A 25,403-nucleotide genomic window follows, 5' to 3' on the forward strand; every position below is an offset into this window, starting at 1 on the left:
CAGGAGAAACTGTTAGAAACAAAGATTTCATCCGAGGGCGGCCCTTTGTTTTGTGCTATATTACCTGACCATTTTATTAAAACACACTTTGGCAAGGCATGCAACGTTAACACACCCAAGGAAAGGTCTACAGCCACAATGGCACCGTAGTATCAAGTTGGAAAGCCCATTTAGGAATATTTAAACGCTCTGCCATAATCAGAAATGAGATGTTTTTAGGGAAAAAAATTCAAAGCTATAGTCTTTGTGAAAAACTCTGCTCACGCTACAGTGTTGCTTTTCTTTTCCTTTTATTCTTCTTTATTTGCCTTCCATGTTTTATTTTAATTAAGGAGAAACAGAACCGCTCTTCAATCAGAGAAATCAAGAGTTAGAACTTACAGTTACAATGAAGGCAACTCACTTGAATGAGAGAATGTGCATTTCAATACTTATTCACCCAAATATTAATTCTCCTTATTCTCAGCCTTTCCTTTTGTGGTGCTGTGACTTTAATTCGAAGACACTCTATCTCCTTCTTTCTTTGCTTATCTTCAAACTGAAAAAGTCCATCCTTAAATTTTCCTATTTGTCTGAAAATCAGGCACGTTTGCCCCTCGTCTGAAAAAACTTTGAGTCTTCCCTCTTCGACGTGACCAGCATAGAGGATGTCCTTACTATATTCAGCTGACCCTGTGTAAATCAGAATCTTCTGGGCAACAATTGGATTCCCAAAAACAATGGTGAAAAAGCTATTTGCTGTCACACCCTTGCCCCAAAAGACCTCATTTCCAGGAGGGCAGACATTTTCCGGTGTGTAATTTAAAACAACGGGAATGTTTGTGAAACAGGAAGCACTAAAGATATCTCCCCAGTCTCCGATATCTTCTTCAAACTCTGAATCTTTGATTTCGGTTTCAATATTGTGAAATGAAGAAACCCTCCCTACGTGTTGAAAAAGGGAAGGTCGGAAGGTTATGAGAGTTTCTTGCGCCCTTGATTTATGAAACAGTTCAAGGAGGTAATTTCCAGGCATGTTGCGGTAGAACATCAAGAGGAATCGGGCTAACCTAGTAAGATCGGTGTTATGATAGAGCTTCCCTATGGAGCCTAGTGTGGAAAATGATATTGTGGTCCAGTGTTCATTGGTATCATGTAAGTGACTTTGTATGATGGATACAAAATTGAGGGCACAAACAATATCATCTTCTAACATCAAATAATAGTGGGACACATTGGCACAAAAATTAAGTAAATAAGCATAGTCCACGTTTTGTTTGGCTGTAGAGCTCATGTCCCACTTGTCCCACTGTCCTCCTTTCAGATTCTCTAATGGAGGATAACTTGTTGTAGAGCTTTGGATAACAAGTAATCTTTTTTCAGCGACATGTTCACTAAACTTTGCTTTAATTTCTTCGGCAGTTTGGATATTTATCTCAGAATCATTATTGGCAAGGTATATCACTAGGAGGATCTTCTCCAGTTCTTCTGCAGAGCAGTGACTGAAAATGGACTCAATTGTCCCCAATAAATGCTGTTCCTTCTTTTTATAGATCGATGAGATTCCAATGCTCAAGAACCCTGGAATAAAAGAGATAAAACAAGCATCTATAGCAAAGATAGCGCATCTTTTTTGTGACAAGTATTTCTTATAACAGTAGAATTTTTGGGAACCTCTATTAGGTAGGCTACTCTTTAGTACAAGAATAGATTCCCATCTCAAATTGTGGATGAGATACAAGAATAGATTTTATTTTTTATTTTATTTTATTTTATTTTTACTTTACTTATTAATTAAATTTACTTGGCCACCCATCTTGCCACTATTGCATCATTAAAAGCAATAAAACCATGAAAAATAGATATTTCTAGTAACAATTGAAAAAAATGACAATTAAAGAAAGGGAGGGAGGAAGCAGGATGTTCGGGGGTGGGGTTGGGGGAAGATGGGATCTTCTATTAATCCATCAACCATCATCAACATGATAGTTCCCCTTTGTGACCTCAAGCCAACTGGCCAAGGTGGGTTTTCAGGATTTTGCAGAAGGCCAGGAGGGTAGGAGCAGATCTTATCTCGGGGTGAGGTGGGGGGACAAGATCTTTCAAAGGGTGGGAGCCATGGCAGAGGCTGTTCTCCTGGACCCCTCCAGCTGGGATTGCATACCATATCTGAGCTGCAAAAGTCCAAATTATCATTAGATAAGGAAATGTAGCCCCTTGTTGATATCTAGTGATAGCTTCAAGTGTTTTTCCCCTCAATGTACATATCTTGTATGCACTCATATACAATGGATGGATTTAGTTGGATGGATGGATGGATTTAGAAAAACATGAATATATGGACTGTTAACATCTCACAGCTTTCCTGACTAATCTTTTCTATGACCTCACAGAGCCATCAAAACCTGGGGAAATGTGAAAATGCCCTGCAGCACGAAACCGTTCTTCCTTCTTCAATGGTGGCGCAGTGGTGCAGTACTGCAGGCTAATTCTGCTGACTGCCAGGGGTTCAATCCTCACCGGCTTAAGGTTGACTCAGCCTTCCATTCTTCTGAGGTTGGTAAAATGAAGGTCCAGATTTTTTTGGGTGGGAGGGGCAATATGCTGACTTTGCAAACTGCTTAGAGAGGGCTGCAAAGCACTGTGAACTGGTATATAAGTCTAAGTGCTATTGCTATTCTAGGGTTATACTTGCTGTATCAAGCACTGTTTCTCAACATTAACACTTTTAAGATGTGTAGACTCCAACTCCCAGAATTCCCAGCCAGGAGTTGAAAACCATGCATCTTAAACTTGCCAAGGCTGAGAAATACCATTCTAAAGTTTCAGAGAGGCCTTTGACTACAGTCAGTCTTTGCCATAAGCTTCCATGGATTTAAGAACTCATAGAACACATGATTTCACATATAGACAGCAACATGGCTGATCATAAAGCAAGCAGAGGAAGAGGGATTTCTGTGGCAAGTCTTAAATGTGAGTTGATTTAGCCAGTATATTGCTTAGATCAAACTATACAATATAGCCCACCAACGGTTCAGAGTTATGTGGAGTACTTAGAAGTAGATTTGTAGGAGTCTCAGGACAGCGAGATGGGATATAAATTTAATAAAATAAATGAATAATAAGTTTGGGCAAAGCACCATTCCAGAAATGCATTCATGAAAAGAATGATGAATTTAATAACAGCGTTACAGAGAAACAGCTTATACTTACTCTTTTTAGAGGAAGGGGATCCAACAAGGTATTGATATGTAATGGGTAAAGGACCCCAAGCGCTTTCCGGTACGCTGATGTTTAGATTCTCTGGTTTCTTCCAAAAAGAATGCTCTGGAATTATTATATTCTTTCTTCCTGTAACCTTAAATGTAAAAAAGAATATTTGTTTTCCGGCATCCCCTATCTGCATTTGTAGAAGACTGAGCGTTATCATCACCTTTAAGTTAATATGTCAGTCTCTGTATACTGGAATAGTAGAAGTCAGTGGTTCTCTACCTCTGGTCCCAGACCCCTGGGAGGGCCTGTGATATCATCTTGGAGGGGGGGGGTCCGTGAAGGCTTGAAGAAATTTTATGATTTAAATCTTAGGTCTTGGGGGTCCGTGGCCCTTGTCCGTGGCCACAAAAGATATTTAAAGGGGGTCCATGGTGAAGAAAAAGTTGAGAACCGCTGTCAGAGGTCATTATTTGATTTTTTTTTCAGAGGTCGACAAGACCTCCTATCAAACTTTGGTGAGCCAGAACAGGAAAGTAAACAGGCCTTGCTTTGCTTTCTCCTTTACTGATTTATAATTGCAGTTATTATTTTCCTACTTCATTTCTTACCACTAATTCCATTATTATGCTCTCCTTGTTTCATTATTACATCCTCTTTGACTTCTATTTTATACATTTTATTTCCTAATTTTATTATTATTATTTCCCCTTTATTTCTCAATTCAGCGTTATTCCTGTCTTTGATTGCTAATGCATCTTGAAAAAGTCACCTCAAGTCAAGTCAAACTCAGCCCCTGGTGACTTACAGAGACATAACCATATAGCTTTCCTGGCATTATGTAAACACAGTTTGCTATTACTTTGTTCTAGCGGGTAGATGGAAATCAGGTAAGATGGGGGTGTGATGTGTTATTTATATTTTTCTGGTCTGGGAACTTATGGGAAGCTGAGTTATGTATGCTATTAGGCTAGCTTCTCAATAGTAGCACCAGGGAGAAAAATAACCCTGTATTTTTTCTTCAAACTCCAATTTGATGAAAGAAAAACTGATTTAGACATGATTTCACATTGGAAAAGGGTTTCACATTAGAAAAAGTCTTAAGGATAGAATATGGTGTTCTTAATCTTTTAAAGCAGACATGTCAAACTTGCAACATGACGTCGCGTGACATATCGGAGCTTTTTCCCCATTGCTGGCAATGGGGTGAGCACAGTTTCCTGGTGATGTGTCCGGCACGCGGGCCAGCAGTTTGACACGCCTGTTTTAAAGTTATGTTCTGGCCAAGGAGTGTCTTTTACTGCATAGCTCTCTCTTTCCTGATCTGCTGCCTCCTTGGCTTCCCAGCCATAATAAAATCCTAAAGGAAAACATCAGGAAGAGTCTCTCTCCCATGGAAATATTGTCCACCTAATTTCTATATTGGGGCAGTGTGGTAGTTCAGTGGTTAAGATGCTGGGCTTGTCAGCTGGACGAGAGGTTTGATCTGAGTGCCATGCAACGGAGTGAGCTCCCATCCAGGCCCCAGCTCCTGCCAACCTAGCAGTTCAAAAGCAGTTCAAAAGCAAGCAAATGCGAGTAGATAAATAGGTACCACTTCAGTGAGAAGGTAACAGCATTCTGTGATGTCATGCTGGCTACATGACCATGGAAATGTCTTTGGACAGCACTGTCTCAATGGCCTTGAAACGGAGATGAGCATTGCCCCCTAGAGTCAGAAACGAATAGCAGTGCAAAATCCTTTCCCTCCCAGTTTCTGTATTCTAAACTTCCATTTAGCTGAAAGTTTCCATCTATGCCAATGTTTGCCCATTGTTACTAATTACAGTCAAATGAGTCCATGCATCAGCTGTCAAACCACAGACATTCTGCAGAGTTGTTCTAAGCTTACATTTTATATTGAAATACTTCACAAGAGTAATACTTATTTAATATATGAGATACAGTTTGACGTAGTGGTTACAGTATGGGGTTAGAAACTAGGAGACCATGAGTTCTAATCCTCCCTTGGACACAAAGCCAGCTGGGTGACCTTGAGCCAGTCACTGTCAAGCCCAGGAGGGAGACAATGGCAACTTCTGAGAACCTTGCCAAGAAAACTGCAGGAACTTGTTTAGGCAGTCTCCAAGAATTGGACACAATTGAATGGAAGAAAAAAAAAGCACAGTTAATTCCACTGCTACTATAATTGTAATACAATGTCATATATTGTCACATGTACCACATACATACATACACACACACACACACACACACAGAGAGAGAGAGAGAGAGAGAGAGAGAGAGAGAGAGAGAGAGAGAGAGAGAGAGAGAGAGAGAGAGAGAGAGAGAGTGTCAGGGGAGCAAGGCTTATCTCCAATTCTCAGCCAAGGCAGCCTGCACTGTCTGAGACGCACTTCCATCATCCTGTGGCCAGTATAGATTTATAGAATACAGTAACCTTTCCCATTGAAGAGGTACCTATTTATCTACTTGCATTTGCGTGCTTTCGAACTGCTAGGTTGACAGGAGCTGCTTGGGTCTTTAACCTAGGCTGTCGGCTTTCCAGCTGACAAAGCCCAGTGTCTTAACTACTGAGCCACCCACACCACCTAAAATGAGAATACACTATTTCATTTTTGGTTGTAATAGTAAGAACATAAACATTTAAAATTCACAAAAACCACTATGCAGAATTGGGTCCACAACTTCTTTTTATTTTTCAAATACTTACCATGGATGTTGTCATTCTGGAGCATTTGCAACTCTTTTTGTCTTGCTTCCAGATCATAGCTAATAATATAAAGAGTCCTAAGATAAACCATAGTCTGATTATTTTTCCACAAGTGCAGGCTAGGGGGTTCCGTCCGTTCTTAGATTTCATTGTAGTTTTTATTCCCTTTAAATGCAAACAACAAGCCTGAATGATCTTCTACAGCAATTGTAAAGCTACAATTACATTTTAATTGATATTTTTATATTTTAATACAAATGTTAGTGGCTGTTACTGAAGGAAGTTCTGAAAGCAATACAATTTTTTTTAAAAAAAATCCTTAGGGAGATGTTTATTTATGCTCTCAAGAACTGATCATGCATATCTGCTTTTCTAAAACTAGAGAAGTGAGATGATGGCTACTTCGCCCAATTCCCCGCCTTAAGGATGCCAAAAGAGGATGATTGGTTTTATAGTACAATATTTATTTACATACCATTCAAAAAAGACAAAAAGCTAAGGAGGAAATAAAAAGACCAGAGCACATTCTCTCCAGCAGCCAAAGCCCAGATAAGCAAGGATTAACACCAGGCAAACAATGAAGCAGGAAACAATATCCTAATCAAGGACCTGCCAAGGAGAAAATCACAGCCCCAGCCACACTGGCAGGGCAAGCTGTTTATATAAACAGGAAGGAAACCTCAGTTACTCAAACTGATGATGTTACCTAGCAGGGCAATGAAACATTTGCAAGCAAACAGACAAGTTCAGAGAGCACCAAGGACTCCACAGTATAATCTATTCTATTAGGAGTGTGTTAGCTCAGAGAAAGCTTGTAAAAAAAAAGGCCAAGAGTTTCTCATATGGATAACGAATAGCAAGTCTATAGGTCAACATCGGAACTTATACCAAGCAGATGAACTGGGCTTGCTGCGGATAAGCCACACAGAATAGATAAAAGCCAAGTGATTACCTGTAAATGGGAAAGCTACTATGCTCCTTTTTCATTTGGCACAAAAGATATTTCTTGGTGGCATTAGTTGCATGTTTGCTTGCTTCTTTATTTTGAAGTAGGGTTTTTCTTTAATCCACTTGTTTAGTACATTGTCCTCTAACATAATGTTGTGATTCAGGGTCAGCCTGTGGGTTCGGCAGTTGGGTCGGACGATTCAGAGGAGGAGGAGGAGGAGGGGTTTGGAGAGCCTGCAGAGGACAGTTCTGAGGCATCGTAGAGCTCTCAGCCAGGCCCCTCCCATCTGGTTACTACTCAGACCCAGCTGTGTGAGCCTGTCAGCGTGGATGAAGATGACCCACAGCTGGCCCTGTTCAAGGATGCCCGACACAGGAGGCAGTCAATCAGGAGTAAACAGAGGAAGGCAATGGGGCACCTCGGAAGGAGGCAAAGCCACGCCTTGAAACTGTTTAAAAGGGGAATGTGTGGGAGGGCTGGTTGCTGAAGGCAACCATTTGAATAGCTTCTGTTTTAGTGGTTCATATTTTGTTTTGCTCAGTTTGCTCTGTTTTGGATCTGTTTTGTGTAAATAAATTTGGCAGGCTTACTTCCAGCCTTTTGCCTTTTGTAAAGGGGTTGTCCCTGCCTTTTCTGCAGGGCCGGTAGTGGCTGGAACAGAACACATAACAACTTCAAGATTACAAAGCATACAACAATGCAATTGCTATTTAAAACAAAGGGGACGTAAAAACACAGCTTCAGCTAAGTACAGGTGAAACTCGAAAAATTAGAATATTGTGCAAAAGTTCATTTATTTATGCAAATTAAAAGGGGGAACTAATATATGAGATAGACTCATGACATGCAAAGCAAGATAGTTCAAGACGTGATTTGTCATAATTGTGATGATTATGGCATACAGCTCATGAAAACCCCAAATCCACAATCTCAGAAAATTAGAATATTACATGCAATCAATAAAACAAGGAGTTTTATAATATCGGAACTCTGAAAAGTATAAGCATGCATATGTACTCAGTATCTGGTTTGGGCCCCTTTTGCAGCAATTACTGCCTCAATGTGGCGTGGCATGGAAGCTATCAGCCTGTGGCACTGCTGAGGTGTTATGGAAGACCAGGATGCTTCAATAGCGGCCTTCAGCAATTCTGCATTGTTCGGTCTCGTGTCTCTCATCTTTCTCTTGGCAATGCCCCATAGATTCTGTATGGGGTTCAGGTCAGGCGAGCACAGTAATCCCAGGGTCATTGAACCAGTTTTTGGTGCTTTTGGCAGTGTGGGCAGGTGCCAAATCCTGCTGGAAAATGAAGTCAGCATCCCCAAAAAGCTCGTCTGTGGAAGGAAGCATGAAGTGCTCCAAAATCTCCTAGTAGATGGCTTTGTTGACCCTGGACTTAATGAAGCACAGTGGACCAACACCAGCAGATGACATGGCTCCCCAAATCAACACAGACTGTGGAAACTTCACACTGGACTTCAAGCATCTTGCAGTGTGTGCCTCTCCATTCTTCCTCCAGACTCTGGGTCCTTGGTTTCCAAATGAGATGCAAAAACTACTCTCATCAGAAAAGAGGACTTTGGACCACTGAGCAACAGACCAGGTTTGTTTTTCTTTAGCCCAGGTAAGACACTTCTGACGTTGTTTATTGTTCAGGAGCAGCTTGACAAAAGGAATATGACATTTGAAGCCCATGTCCAGGATCCGTCTGTGTGTGGTGGCTCTTGATGCACTGACTCCAGCCTCAGTCCACTCCTTGTGAAAGTCCCGAACACTTTTGAATGGCCTTTTCCTGACAATCTTCTCCAGGCTGCGGTCATCCCTGCTGCTTGCGCACCTTTTTCTTCCACACTTTTCCCTTCCACATAACTTTCTATTAATGTGCTTTGATACAGCACTTTGGGAACATCCAACTTATTTTGCAATTACCTTTTGAGGCTTTCCCTCCTTATGGAGGGTGTCAATGATGGTTTTCTGCACAACTTATCAGGTCAGCAGTCTTCCCCATGATTGTGATTCCTACTGAACTAGACTGAGAGACCATTTAAAGGCTCAGGAATCCTTTGCAGGTGTTATGGCTTAATTAGCTGATTAGAGTGGGACACTTTGAGCCTAGAATATTGCACCTTTTCACAATATTCTAATTTTCTGAGATTGTGGATTTGGGGTTTTCATGAGCTGTATGCCATAATCATCACAATTATGACAAATCACGGCTTGAACTATCTTGCTTTGCATGTAATGAGTCTATCTCATATATTAGTTTCCCCTTTTAAGCTGCATTACTGAAATAAATGAACTTTTGCACGATATTCTAATTTTTCGAGTTTCACCTGTAAGTAGACAGGAACCAACCTTTTGGTTGAGAACAGAGAACTGGGCTTCTCTTGAAGCCTTGAATAAGCTCAGCTACATGTTGCTAATTCTTTTGATTTGGCAGCCCAAACCATTTAGTGTTTAAAGGCTGAGGCTAGCAGTGTGATTAGGCTAAAATGGAAAAGGATGCCAATCTAAAAGACTGCAGAATATATAGTCTTATGACAGACAATGGCAAACCATGTCTGAGAAACCTTATCAAGAATCTTCAAGGGCTTGTCCAAGTAATCTCAGAGAATCAGGTGCAATTGAACAGAAGAAAAAACAAACACTAGACATGGAACTATGTTTAAATTAGGTCGCTGGCTGTAATAAAGGTGAATATTATTTTTATTGGAGAACTTCCTAACAGTGGGGACAATTAACCAGTGGAACAGCTTGCCTTCAGACATTGTAGGTGTTTCATCACTGGAGGTTTTTAAGAAAAGACTGGACAGTAACAGTGTACAGAGTCTCCTTCTTGAGCAGGAGGTTGAACTAAAAGACCTCCAAGGTAACTTCCAGTTCTATTCTGATTGATTGGTGGCTTGCCATGAAGCCCAGAGATCTCTATTTATTCCATTCCATGCCAGTTCTGGCCCGAGGGTTTCATTTGCTTCCTTAGATTAAATAATGGAATGACTGGGTCAGTCAACCACATATTTGATGATACCTTAGCCTACACCACTGGACAATTTGTCAGAGCTGTTTCAGGTAGATATTGACAAGTATGGGGATAAGAAGGAATCTTGAAACCAAGAATTAAACTCTGTAGGCATCTCTTTCTAGTTTATGGTGGTTCTCAGCCTTGCAACTTTTAAGAATTCTGGGAGTTGATGTCCACCTATTTTAAAAGTTCCAAAATTGAGAAATATTGTTCTATCCCTTTGTGTCCATTCCAAGAGGAGCGGGTCACAAGTGGAATTGCAAAATCATCTTTTAGCATGGTTAAGATTCTGAATTCTGCAGGATCCAGTCTGAGTCGGTCATCAAGACCAGAGGTTTGTTTTTCTAAACTTTCAGACTCGTATTAGAGCCCATTCTCAGAGACCTTCTCAATCTCTGTTCTCAACTAAATCCCAAATATAGACTAAAATGAATGGTCAGAAATGGGAGGGGCAAAATTAGATACAGTAATTGGCCAAAGACTAACAATCAAGACTGGGTTCTTCTGTCTTGGTTTTAGCCCTGCCTCTCTCGGGACCACCAAAGCTAGCTTATTTTGTTATGAGAAATTGATCATTTTGAGGCAGTACTATAAGCCTTGTCCCAGAAAATATCAGTAGCTGGAACAGGAGGAGTATAGAAAATGTGTAATTTTTTTTGACAATTTTCTAGCAGATTGTTAGTATCTTCAGTCACATAAACTCAAACTTATCCATAGCGACAAGGGGTTAGATAATAGTGTAGTTTAACCATCTCAAATTTTGCCAAAACAGTAGTTTGTGAGTCAGAGGAGGTACAAATATTTTATCTGCTCTAGAGTGTATATGCAAATTTGGCCCCAAAGGTTTCAGTTCCCAACTTATTGCTCTGTCACCTGAAAGAGCATGTAGGAGTAAACAGTTTGCTGAGAACATTTAGCAAGATGGTGGCAGATCCTCTGATCAATTCTGAATTAAATCTCCATAAAGATACAAGGACACCCTCTGGATCTGTGTGTCATTGAAAATAAATAATAGCACAGGATTCCTTTCCATCCATTGTAGAGCCAACTTGCAACCAAATATAACTTGATTAATGATTTGTCCATTACAGCAAAACTGTCATAAACTCCATATTGACAAATTGGGCCTATCTTAAATCCAATACTGATCAAAATATGTTATGGCAGCCACAAAGTTTTGAACTGCCTCATCACGAAATGACAATATGCATGTATATGTATTACACATCTGTATGTCTGGGATTCCTCAATAGTATCTTAGTACCGTTAGGGTGACTATTGAGCAATTGGGTGAATGGTACAGCTATGTGTACATCTTGCTTCTCTAATTCTTTCTCCCCTTGACCCAGATCATCATCTAATTTTTATAATTACTGGTTACTCTGCTGTGTCGAGAGAGGGCCCTTCTTCATACCTTCACTTGGTATGGGAAATATGAAAGCAACATAAATATAAGTATATGGATTACAGAAACTGTAAGATAGATGATAGATAATAGAGATAGAGTTAGCTGGTAGATGATAAACATATAGACATATATAGATGAGAAAGATGATAGATCAACAGACAGTTGATAGATGCATGATAAGCAGACAGAGATGAGAGAGAGAGAGAGATGACAGCTGCAACACAAAAGTTAAAGATTGTTCCTCTTGCTGGCATAGAGAATTGGAGACTACAAAGATCAGATCTGCTACACATCCTACTATCCTTTTGGGGGCGGGCTGCAATTCTCATAGCCAGCGAATAATTTTTTTAAGCAGTCTTTTTTCCTTATTCCCCTCCACCAACTCAAGAAAAATCTTACTTCACAAATGGCTCACACTCACCAAGTAATTACCCAATGGTTATTCTATATGCAGATTTTGAATCAGCAACAATTTTCATCAGAGCTCAACAGTCACTGCACTCCAGAAGCCACCAACTGCCATAGAATTTATCTGCCAATCAACAGGACAAGAACCTTCCCTTGAGTTCTTCTTTTGCTGCTGCTTTTACATAGTTGCTAGATCCTAACCCTAATCACATCTAAACTGTTGTAAAGTCGAAGGATCTGAAGCAAAGTAGTCTTCCCCTCACTCCCCCTGCTTCTCTGCCTAGGTTTATTGCAAATGAGGATTATGCCCAACATAGGTTCTTTGTAGAGTGAGGGTAGGCCTCAATAGTAAAATGCCTACAATTTTTATTGGCTTTTGCAGATCACAGCAAACAATTGTTTAAGTTACAGTTTGCTGAGTTCATGCTTACTGAGTCAAAATTACTCAGTCCCTGTTGTCACTAAGTAGATTCATATTATGCCTCATCTACAGACCTTAATAATAATAATAAACCTTTATTGTCAAAGTACAACATGTGTACATTGAGATTAGCTGAGCCTCCCCCCCCCGTGCTCTCTCCCCCCAACACACAGTGACAACAAACCCTCCATCCTACCACACCATGTGAAACAACTACACCACACACTGGCCTCCCAAGTCAATTCTGCATAAGATTACGTCCCATTTAAAAGCCTAATAGCCCACGGATAAAAGCTATTTTTCAGCCTGTTGGTACGGCTGGCTATATTCCTATATCTCCTACCGGATGGTAGGAGAGTAAAGAGATACCGTCCAGGGTGTGAGTCATCCCTGAGAATCTTCCTCACTCTTCCAAGGCAACGAGCCCTGGCGATGTCATCCATCTGTACTGAGACCAAGTACAGGACAACTTTTAAGTGCTTTTGGGTACAGCCATGATCTAGATGACTGAGAATCTCTATACAACTTTTAAGATTCTTGTCAAAATAATAACATTTGGACCTATGGGATCATTTTTACTTCTCGTCTAGACTACTGTAATGCTCTCTACATGGGGCTGCCCTTGAGGTCCACCCGGAGACTTCAACTGGTGCAGAATGCAGCCGCACAAGTTGTCTTGGGGGTTTCCCGATACTCCCATGTTACACCTTTGCTCTGCGAGCTGCATTGGCTACCGGTTGCTCTCCGGGTGAGGTTCAAGGTGTTAGTGATGACTTACAAAGCCCTTCATGGCATGGGTCCGGATTACCTACGGCAACACCTGCAGCCGGCGTCAACTTCCCTCCGTCCAGTGCGCTCCCACAGAGAGGGCCTCCTCAGGGTGCCTCCGATCAAAGAATGCCGATTGGTGGCCCCCAGGGGGAGAGCGTTCTCTGTGGGCATGCCAGACCTATGGAACCGCTTACCGGTCGAGCTCCGGATGGCCCCCGACCTTCGCTCCTTCCGGCGCGATCTCAAAACCTTCTTTTTTGAACAAGCTGGCCTGGTCTGACGGGATGGGGTTGGGTTTTTTATAATTAGTTTTAATTTTTAATATGTATCAATTACTACGGGCATAGTTGTTTAATCACTTTTTAATTTTTGTACCCTGTTTTTTATTATGTATTGCCCTGTGCACCGCCCTGAGTCCTTTGGGAGAAGGGCGGTATACAAATTAAATTATTATTATTATTATTATTATTATTATTATTATTATTATTATTATTATTATTATTATTATTATTATTATTATTATTATCATCATCATCATCATCATCATTTAAATGTTGGGGGGTTTTGAGGGGATGTCTTGCAGAGAAAGGAACTATAGGAAGGATATTGTATATTAATAATCACAGTTATAATGTTGGGATGCTTGAATTGCTTATAGCTGGCTCTTTGATGCCAAAGTACCCAAGCCAGCCTTGTGTCAACTTAACAGGGCAAGCCATTTGAAATGGGAGAAAGACAGAATGATGTAGTGATTATGCTGGTGGAGTAGGAGTGGGGGAACCCTATTTTTAGTTCCACTTTAGATACAGACAGTATCTGGGTAATTTTGGGCAAGTTACTCCCTCTCAGTCTAAATTAGCTTCTTTGACAAGCTGGCTGAAAAATTAAACTCCTTGCATCACATGTTAATAGCTTCACCATAAGAATTACAGTGAGAGCTGTGCAAAACAAGCAGACCCTGAAAATAAGCAGAACATAGGGTTAGCAATAACAGTCATTTGACATAACTGCTTCACAGAACCTGGCATGAGCAAAGTCCAATGTCCTTGAAGAGTTAAAGCAGCCGCATCTTCTGGAAACTCAGTGTGCTACCCATAAAACTCAGACACCCAAGTGGAAAGTACCTGGTCCCTAAATTTAAGAGACACCCAATAGTTTTGTAAAGTGGGTTTTTTTCATCACCACCACTTGCCAAAATAAGAATCAAAAATATTTCAGGCAAAGTAAAAAAAAAACTTTATTAAGGGAGTGATCAAGTTTTTATATAGCATTATATACATTTGATAGATGTCAGAAAAGATAAAAGGTAAAGGTAAAGGTTCCCCCGCACATGCGTGCTAGTCGTTTCCGACTCTAGGGGCTGGTGCTCATCTCTGTTTCAAAGCCGAAGAGCCAGCGCTTGTCCGAGGACGTCTCCGTGGTCATGTGGCCGGCATGACTAGACGCCAAAGGCGCACAGAACGCTGTTACCTTCCCACCGAAGTGGTCCCTATTTATCTACTTGCATTTTTACGTGCTTTCGAACTGCTAGGTTGGCAGAAGCTGGGACGAGTAACAGGCGCTCACTCTGTTACGCGGCACTCCGGATTCGACCCACCAAACTGCCGACCTTCTGATCGACAAGTTCAGTGTCCTAACCCACTGAGCCACCACGTCCCTTTTAAGAAAAGATAGTCACCCTTAAAATACGTTGCATCTCCTCCTTTCTTACCCAGTTTTGATTCTTTCTTAACACTTGCAACTTTACATTACTATAATTCAGCTAGGTTGATTAATTTCTTAGGCACTAGATGGAAAAGTACAGGTAGTCTTCATTTAGTGATCATAATTGGGATTGACAACTTGGACATTATAAGTGCAATGATTGCTAAGTGAAACTGTGACTGTGCTTATGATCTTACTTCAGCTTTCCTTTGCTTTTCAGATCTGCAAAGGACGTGAATTCAAGGATTGGTCACGAAGTTACTTTTTCACACCATCACAACTGCAAACAGTTGTTAAACAAGGCAATCACTAAAAAAGGACAAGCTACAGTGAGGCATTATGGAACCATGCAGATTTTCTACATATAATAACAGAATAACAGAGTTGGAAGTCTTCTAGTCTAACCCCTTGGCTCAATCAGGAGACCCTATACACGGGTGTCAAACTCGCCGCATCACGTGACATGTCACAATGTATCACATCTTTTTTCGCATTGCCAGAGCTGGAGTGGGCACGGCCTCTGCATGATGCAACTGGCCCGCAGGCTGGCAGTTTGACACCCCTGCCCTATACCATTTCAGACAAGTAGTATCCAGTCGCTTCTTCAAAGCTTTGAGTGATAAAGCATCCACAACTTCTGAAGGCAAGCCATTCTACTGGTTAATTGTTCTCACTATTAGGAAATCTCTCCTTAATTCTAGGTTGCTTCTCTCCTTGAATGGTTTCCATCCATTGTTTCTTGTCTTGCCTTCTGGTGCTTTGGAAAATAGGTTTAAATAGCAATTTAAATAGGAAAATAGGTTTAAATGGTAATTTAAAAGCTGAGTCTTTTGTGTGAACAGCTTTCTATCTTCCGGAAGCTCCATTCCTGTACCCCACAGGGCCCCCATAAGGCCCGCTTCCCTGAAACATTTTAATTTTATTGTTGATTGAAGTAGATTTATGACTTTCAACATCAAAAGTAATTTGTGTGAAGAAGTCTTCAGAATAATCTTTTAAATGCCACGTCACAAAAACACTTTCCCACTTATAGTTCTTTTTTTACTTATTTGTGTAGAAATCACTGGGCTTTTATTTAGTTGAAACCTGCTCTTCAGGTTCCAACTGAAGGCCCTCCAAATGGTGGTCAGCCAATGCTGTTAATAAGCCAGACTTCAGTGTTGAATGCACAGGTTTGCCACATGGCTTCTGTTGAGTTTGCCATCTGAAATTTGGCCTCACCAAATTTTCAAGGATTTCAGCAGATGCAGCTCATTGATTTAATGTTTCATAAGGACCCCTGCTGTAGCTTCTACAGCTTGTTCCATTGCCTTGGGAACAAGGGAGTAAAATGCATACAATAGAACTGATGCCACTCAGCAATTTTGTGGTTATAAACAACATCTAGCATCGGGCCTTCTGGCATTTCTATTTCGTCCCATCTGCAGTTAGAAGCTATTTTCTCCCCCACATGCGTGAATAACATTCTTTCAGCTTTGTGCCTATTCTTTGCTTCCTTTCTTTGACAATGTTTTTTTCCCCTGTAACTTGAATGAATTAGTCTTCAATGTAACCATGAGAAAAATATGAGTCCTCAAGATCTGAAAACACATTATGCATTTTGAGGGCCTAACTGCTGTCTACCACTAGATATTCTGTGTTATTTGGGTTCAGCTGACTTTTCCCTTGCTAGAATGCTATCTGAAATTAACTTCCAATTTTATTCATATAAATGTCATGATTAACTAGCCTGGGACATGTGGGGGATCACCCAGCATGTTAAGTCAAAATACAGCAACTGTTTTTTGGCCTAACATGATGTGTGTTCTAACCATTGTGGTCTGGAATCCACCAGTCCATAACTGATGATAGATGATTATGCGGAATCCCTGTATTTATTGAAGAAATTGCAGATCAATAAACATATCCCACCATGTTCCGCACACTCACTTTACATGTTTTACCCAAGGTAAGGGTTGAGTTATCTCCAGGCTGTTACATTTTCAGAAATGCTATTTGTGTGTGACTGCTTATCTGTTTTAGGAAGCTATGTGTAATTATCTCTGGAATACACACCAACTGACTAATTGGTTCAGTTTTCACTAAACCATCTGACTAATGAGCCTAAAGAGAGGAATTCAGAACTGCAGCATCAGCCCAAAATTTTGGATTTTCTGCTTCTTCCCTATCTTTTGCATTTTTGACCTGAGTCTGAGGACAACAATCTCAAAGGATTGAACCTGTAGATTTCTCTTTCTTTCTTTCTTTCTTTCTTTCTTTCTTTCTTTCTTTCTTTCTTTCTTTCTTTCTTTCTTTCTTTCTTTCTTTCTTTCTTTCTTTCTTTCTTTCTTTCTTTCTTTCTTTCTTTCTTTCTTAAAAAAATCCAGTTGTGGACTTTGGATTTTATGTACTTTTATTACTAAAATTATTTTTAATAAATAAAAAGGGCTCTCACAGATAATGAAGGTTTTTTTTGAGCAACTACTTAGTGATAGCCATCTATTTTTTTTTTGGTTGTAAGAACAAAGAATATACAGTATGGCACTCTGAGGATTAATTTTATGCTTGTGTTTGTGTGTATTTTCCTTGAAGTGGAAAATATACTAGAATTCAGTCCTTAGTTTCTTGTTACATAAGGTGTTAGCATGGTTATTGCTGCTTTGAATTAGCACTTCAAGGTTTGTTTGTTTTTTAACCCACAACAGTGACAAACACTGGGTTCACAACAGGAACACTGAACCACAAACTAGTCAATCACATAGTTAGACTAGTGAGTTATGTATATCAGTATGTTTTTTTCCTCATCTCAGTCACTGTCCTGAAGGACCACCAATTCAGGACTGAGCCGAGGGGCTGCAGGGGCAGTGACAGAGAAAGTCCGGCCTTTGGAGTTCTTCCATGATGAGATCTGTAGATTGCTGATCCCGCCAAAAACAATCAGAATTTTTTTTATGGCCTAATGTGTTCACTCTGGAAACTGGACTAATCAAATGAATTATAATCAACCATGAATAAGCATATTATGTAGACATAAATCAAATCTTGATTGTGGGCATAGAGTCAGGGGTAGGCAACCTTGGCTCTTTTATAATTCTCGTGGACTTCAAGTAAACTTTACAATATACTATATTCCTATTTGATTTGATTTCCAAATAAGAATTATATACCTGTGCCTGAAGAAGATTCTTCCCCTACAATAGTTGTTTCTGTAGCCATGGAAGCCAGTTGTGATCTCCCTCTCCCTCTCTCCCTCTCCCTCTCCCTCTCTCTCTCTCTCTCTCTCATCTATCTCCATCCATCCACATGTACACACACATAAACAAATATGCCCACCCCCTGAAATTGATGCCACAATAAAAGATATTATTGCCGACAAAAGTTTTAGTTCTTTTCTTTTGATTCAGTTCTTTTCTTTTGGCCACCACAACAGATGGTCAAGGCTACTCTTAGGATCTGTGGTCACACAAGGTTTGAATGAAGATGTTGACATCAACATGAACTAACTAGTAACAGAACCAAATGAGCACCAAACAAACCAATATGAGAAAGGGATTAAACTAATAGAGACCAGACCTGGTTGGTCCTACTTTAGTAGCCAGAAAGTCATCATTTCCATGTTAGCATAGCATTTTGGAAGCTATGCTTCTTTATATAAACTTGGGCTACAATCTAAACCATTAAATGTGTATTTATTTTGCAGGTAAGAGTTTATTCAGCTGTTGCCAAGCGCAATTGATAACCAGACACACGTTTAAAAATCTGGAGCAGTTGTATGTTTATTTTTCACAAACCTCTCTTCATCTTTTGAGTTCTGGCAGAAATTTGACGCAGCCAAAGATTGAACAAATGATTTCCCTGGAATTTGCTAATAGCATGTTGAGGCACATTGTCTTCTAATGCCAACTTTCCCTTTATTGTAAGCTTTTTTTTAGTTGAATAGGTTCTTGAGAATTAATTCAAACAGCTCACTTGGGAACACGCTCCTTGTTTCAGGTAGATCCAGCTCCAGTTCCTGATTTCAGAGAGTTCCATGCTCCAGTTTCTAAAAAGCAGAGACATCACCCTGTCAACAAAGGTGCGTATAGTCAAGGCTATGGTCTTCCCAGTTGCAATGTATGGCAGTGAAAGTTGGACCATAAGAAAGGCCGAGTGCCAAAAAATTGAGGCCTTTCAACTCTGGTGCTGGAGAAGACTCCTGCGAGTCCCTTGGACTGCAAAGCGATCAAACCGGTCAGTTTTAGAGGAGATCAACCCTGACTGCTCTTTAGAAGGCCAGATCCTGAAGTTGAAACTCAAATACTTTGGCCACCTAATGTGAAGGAAGGACTCACTGGAGAAGAGCCTAATGCTGGGAAAGATTGAGGGCAAGAGAAGAAGGGGACGACAGAGAATGAAGCAGTAGACGTGAGCTTGAATGGACTCCAGAAGATGGTAGAGGACAGGAAGGCCTGGAGGAACATTGTCCATAGGGTCGCGATGGGTCGGACACGACTTCACAGCTAACAACAATAACAATGCTACAGTTTACAGGAGTACTGTAGTTTTGCACCCTTTTGAAGACCTGGGAAACTTGAAATTAGAAGTAATTGAAGTCAGGTAACCTTGACAGCCACTAGATGGCTCCATTTCCACGGCAAGTCATTCATTCAAGACACTAGCGGCTCATTGCTGAGGGTTGATGCTCTATATCCCAACAGCTTAAATAATACATATGGAGACAATTACTGTATGCTGAATCACAGTGAGCCGGCACTTCATTATACAGATGCAATTCTAATGCAATCGATAATGTTTTTCAACTAGCAATGATATTAATCATGGTCTTTTGCATCTCAGACTACTCACTTGTGTAAATAGCTAATAATTATTTGCTGCCTTTTAAGGACACTAAAACCAGCTGTTTGCAACAGATGTCTCATTTGGCCTATTGGCCTGCCCTGTTTTAATCACTCATAACCGTAATGAAAAGATGCACTCTGGGAAGTTTTACAACCTCATCAGTTTGCATGAACAGGGTCTCTGGAATTACAGCCAGTTAGATGCATCCTGAGTCTCCTAGGGAGACCATGATGGTGTTTGTGCTCAACCTTAGATAACCAAAGCTATTGTTGACAACAAGTATTCTCCTTAACTGATGTTGACCTTATGTGCAAGATTCTAAAAGGGCCCCCTGCTATTTCCTGCCTCTCAACCTGTTCCCCCCACCCCCGGCATAATGTCTTTTTAAAAAAGGCACAAAGTTTATAGTGCAACTCTGCCAACACAAGTCTACAGGGATTATACACATCCCAGATCAGTTTGGCCCATTGCTAAAAACGCACAGAACTGTGCTAAGTCCAAAGCATTTTTCCCCCCTAACCATTTCTGAAGGGCGCACAGCAGTGACATCTGTAAATTGTTTCCAAGCATTAGAAGCAGTGCTAATTACAATGTCCCTGTTTGAACTTCCCTTTGTAAATGATAGAAGAAATGGGAGGCCTGGCAAGGGTGGCTCAATTTAAGGAGAATCATAGTAAGATGGAGTTCATAGTAAGATGGAGTTCATAGTAAGATGGAGTTCAGTGACCAAAGTTACCATTGTGCTTAATGGCTGGTATTTATGACCAGTCCTCAAAGTTCTGGCCATCCCAGCACCTGGTGCTCACATGATTATGATCTGGGCGCTTGGCAACTGGTTTGCACTTACGTTTCCAACATTCCATGGTCATCTGATCTCCACTTGCAACCTTCCCTGTTCTCTTCCACAAGCAAAGTCAATAGGGAAGCTGGGAGGGAAGATCACAAGTTGATCCTGCAAGTTACTTGCACTCCCTCCCAGCAGCAGCAGCTCCTTACGTGCCGGCTAGGCAGCTTGAAAACCACTCTGGGACTGGATTAACAAACCACAATCTTTGTGTAATGGCAGCAATGGGGAATACGGCATTGCCATTCCTAAACAATGCAGTCATGTGACATCACACTTCACTTAGGGACAGAAATTCTGCCCTGGATTACCGCTGTTAAGCAAGCACTATCTTTAGCAGGGATATCCAAATCCCTAGCTTAGGAATTTTAACTATTAATGCATGCCAGCTTCTTTTCACAGTTCATGTGATGGCACTCCGAAACTGTTAAACCCTCCATAGTAGAGGGGGGGGGAGGAGACAAACAGGGCTGTGCAATGTCCTGTATATCATCAAGTTTATTTTGAAATCATATTCAGTCAAGAGTACAAAGTTATATTCTTGATCAGAGCCACTTCTGTTTTGTCTCTTGCTTTGATCAAAAGGGGGAAAAAGATACAGTACAATACGTTTTGCTTTATGAATTACAGTATAACTTGTCTTTAACAATAGGCACTTTTGTGAATGTTCACAAGAAGGCTGAAGTAAAAAAATTATCCTTTCTTGCTTACAGATGGTCTTTCAGGAAAAAAGGAATATATTGTCAGGTGCACTACGAGGTTTATGTTTATGATCTCAACTTGTAACTAAAGAGAACTTTACTGGCTTTTGTTCACACACAGGGATCTAGCAAATATTTAAATGGAAACATTCTGGAAATGGTTAGTAAGATGTAAAGCAAGAATTTGTGAGTATGTTTTTCTATTGACGATTACTACAATGAGCAATACTTCTAAAAAGATTTCTTAGAAATTCATCACTGCCCATATGAAAAATATTGTTCTTTTAAAAATGAATACAGTTCACATTTTATGCATTTTAACATACCACATTCTCAGAGTAACTAATCTGTTAATCATCTATCTAGGGCAAATAAGAGACATTTGGGATACCATTATTGTCACCTTTTTGTACAAAATCTGCCTTTCATAATCATTGCAAACATCTGTCTAATAAGTTCTGAGGGGAAAATAAAAAAAATCAAATCTGTGATTTTCAAGAGGCATCGAAGATGCTGGCTTCAACATGTTTGAAGCTCAGTTTACTTATCCATTAGGTTGGTACAGTGAGCAGAATTTCAGCAGTGATGAACAGATTGCCAGAGGGAAGAAAAAAAAAGACTTATTTCCTGTAATCCAAACCGAAGCATAGATTGTGAACTTTGCACTTTTTCGGTTTGGTCAGCTATGAAACAGGAAAATAAAAATATACTGGATGGCCGTGAAGCACTCTATCAAAACAAAAGCTTTCATATCGGTGACAGGAGAGTCGCTAGCTGCCATATGTCACTCTAATCTACATATGCTAAGCCGAGCCTGGCCAATGACGTTCCGTCAAACTCTTCCCTGACCCTGTTGTTCCTTATAATGAATGCCCCTTTGTCAGCAGTGCTAATGCTACACAGTCTGTTTGGCCATATTGCCACATGTAGCCCAGCTTGGTGCAGCCCTGCACATTTTGCCACATAAGAGTCCCGTGCTGGATGCTTTGCAATCTGTTGCTCTTGAAAAGTGGAATTCAGCTGTGAAAAAAGGAGGCTCTTCATTGTTATCCGTGTCAGGCATTCGAAGTGTGGCTCTTCCGAGAGCAGCTGTCTCCCAGGCCTGGGTTGAAAATACACTTCCTGCCAACACTGGCCTGTTGTATGAAAACAAATTGCAGGGTGAAACAGAGTTGTTTTGACCAGTTCCTTCAAGTGAGTATGTTACGCTTTCCAAGTCTTCAGCTACGTGTAATTCCATCCTGCCTTTGTGCCTGACAGGATGACACCTCAGATTTGGTGTTGTTCACTTTTGCAATCATCACACTCTTTGATTCCAGTAAATTGGGATATCTCTTACCATAAACTGGGAATAACGTACTCAATAATAAGGAGTGAAATTCTGCTGAAGTAAGCATCTGACATTAGGGGAATATTCCTGGATTCATGTTATAGTTCAGTTAATTATCAGTCAGCTCATGAATCAAGAGTTTACTTCATTCATGGACATCAGTTGTAGCAGTGGCATTCATTTGATGTGGTGGGGAGGATTTCTAAGGGGGCACTTTGTTGTTGGAAACTACTTTGATTGTACTTTCTAATGTCAGAGAAAAAAAGGATCTCATTTCAAGCACAGAGAAGTTGCTTTTCTTTAATATTGTTTAACCTTGTGTGTGTCTTTTTGTTTCCAAAACTTCCCATATGGATATCTGATTAGATATTTGCAAAGGCATTTTTATAAATATTTTTAAATAGCACATTTTTTTAACAAAAATGAAACCAAAATGCCCTAAGATCTCCTCACAGCCACATACAATTGTCACAAAAAATAGTAAAAGTTAAAAAAAGATTGCTCCTGCTCTGTCCTGCATTGTCATGGAGTGTAAAAAGGTTAAAAGGAAATGCTTAATCAAATATATATAGTTAAGTTGCTTCCAGCTTTAGTTTTCATCACGATCTACGTTTATGAAAATAAGAGATCTATGTAAAGGAAGTCTGTTTTCCACACGGAGGATTCCTTTATCATTTATTTGCATGACTTTCTGGAGAGAGACAAGTGGCATTTTAAAACGAGACATGAAAAAGAAAGGCAGTAAAATTACGACTCTGTCCCTAAATCCTTAAAGCTCTTTGAAGAGCAAAGATTAAAAAAAACGAACACCACCACACAATACAGGGCTTTTGCAACATACCAAATTAAAAATGAACCTAATATTACCCTACAAATAGGTACATGTATAGCTACAGTAACTATACGTCCTTTATTACAAAAGAGTTTTTTATTTCAGAACCCTCTTTTAATTTTTTTTCTCAAAAATTCACTTTTGACTTAACGTTTACTATACGAATGGTACTACGTGCATAGGATTTCATGTTCCTGTGAAAATACAGAAATTGAATTGTCTTTTTAAAAATATCATTCATTCATATATATATATATATATATATATATATATATATATATATATATATATATATATATATACTGTATATATATATATACTGTATATATATATATATATATATATATATATCATATACACTCCACCCACCTCTCTGTCCAGTGACTGTACTGTTTGATTTTTGATATTTTTATTAGAAAATGGTTTATTAAAAGCTTTTCTTGGTTTTGCTCTTGAATTTTCCTTTGTAAAGGAAACCTGACAATTTTTTTAATCCCGATGAACCTATTTCAGATGAGCCCTCTTTTCAGGTTTATCCTTTATTTGTATCAAGAAAATATGGCCCCTGTATTTATAGTACAGAAGGTACTTTTCTGCATGTTTGTTTGAAGCCAGAATCATAGCAAATGGCCTTTTGCAGACATTAACTACTATTATTTCTTATCTGGTACCTGTAAAACATCATTTCCCTCAGTATCCTGCCTTCTGTTCTCCCCCAGTTTCCCATATAGTTCACTCACATGCTCAAGGAAAGCTCTTTCTGAAAGAGAGACACCTGCTGTAAAATAAACTGAATTTTGTCATGAAAAGCTCTTTTTGCCACGAAAGCATTATTTCCCCCTTGCTAACACAAAGTTTACATTAAGCACATGCTGGCAAGTCAGAAAAGGCTGTGTGGATTTAGGGCAGGCTTTGCTGCTGTCACACAAGGAAGACACATTTGCGGTATCTATGCTACGCCGCTGCCTTCTCAGCCATTTTCTTCAGCAGTATCTTGGTGTGTGATATTATGAATCAATACACATTCTGTACATGATTCTTCTGCTTTGGTAACTAAATTTAACAGTTACTCATCTGTGGCCTAGGTTCTTCAAAGGCACCAGCATTCTTTAGGTATTCATGGTTCAGCCATGTCAAGACCCTCAACTGGACAATTCTAACAAATGTCTTTCCATTATGAACATGATCCAAAGTTGACCCAATGTCACATTTCTTGCACAGATATACTGATGGTTTTATTTGCTTGTTTGTTTCAGAGGCACTGTCCAAAGTTTTCAGAAAGTTACATAGCCCTAGGGCCTCTCATTGTGTACTCCTGCATAAAAAGAACTTAATTGGTCTTTTGTTCCACTATGCCTGCTGCAAAAATTTTGCAATGGTTAAGCCACTAATTCCAGGGTTCAAATACCTGACTGGTTACATGATTATTTGATCATAGGCAATTAGGAAATCCTAAAGGTGTTTCAGCAGATTAAAGAGGGGTAGCAAGGGAGGAGACATAAGCTTTTAAATAACTGAATGCCCTTCATAGAACTTCTAGATTGCTGTGGGTCTTCACATTTGCTGCTTTCCATGCAGAATGACCACATGGAGTTGAGACTTTCTAGAATCTGACATTCTCCTTTGAGTATTCACAGTTATCTGGAAAATTAAGAGGAATGACAGAAAAGACAAATATCAGGTGCTCCAAGAAAACAATAAACATAGTATTTAAAGCTTGGGTAGGAAAGCCTTGGATCTGTCCATTGTGATGTCTCCCCTTGGCATCTCTTGGCAGAATGAACCAAAGTGATCTGGAGAAGAAAACAAAGCAAATACAAAACAACAACATTGAACAGAAAAGCAAAACAAACATGCAATACACACATAGGTCAGTGTAATTATTTCTCCAACATTCCTCTAAAAACATGGTTCTCCCAATTCTTATCATCCTGTCAATATACGAATGAAATACAAAAATACAGAAATACTTTGGAACAAAGCCAGATCATCTTCTTTGAACTATATAGTTAGATATGACAAGGCCAGCATTTCTGAAATTTTCCAGTGTTCTTTACTACTTTGAAACACAATTGCTTCTCATGGAATGTAAGTTATTCTAGTGAAGCGTATTTGTTGAAACTCTATGCAACATTTCAAGAGAAAGAATGGGCTCATCCAATTGTTAACAAGCTATGCAATAAATATAATAGTAATCTCAAAACAAAATCAAATAAAAAAGCTACGGGGAGGAAAAAAAGCTCAGAAGTTTAATGATGCATACTTTATTCATGAAAACAATGGCAGAAAGAGGGG

General features: G+C 39.8%; 1 protein-coding gene across 1 annotated transcript; it reads right to left on the reverse strand.

Annotated features, from left to right (window-relative positions):
• Window positions 1–228: 228 nt before the first annotated feature.
• On the reverse strand, window positions 229–5,917 carry LOC310637625 (alpha-1,3-mannosyl-glycoprotein 4-beta-N-acetylglucosaminyltransferase C-like; the record flags this gene model as incomplete). Its single annotated transcript, XM_083358127.1, has 3 exons — window positions 229–1,697; window positions 3,189–3,337; window positions 5,903–5,917. 3 exons carry the CDS (start codon window positions 5,915–5,917, stop codon window positions 425–427), a joined length of 1,437 nt encoding a protein of 478 aa, XP_083214253.1. The 3' UTR covers window positions 229–424.
• Between the last annotated feature and the right edge of the window lie 19,486 nt (window positions 5,918–25,403).

Source organism: Vipera ursinii, assembly GCF_947247035.1.
Source record: "Vipera ursinii genome assembly, chromosome: 1".
In the NCBI taxonomy this organism is placed as follows: Eukaryota; Metazoa; Chordata; class Lepidosauria; order Squamata; family Viperidae; genus Vipera; species Vipera ursinii.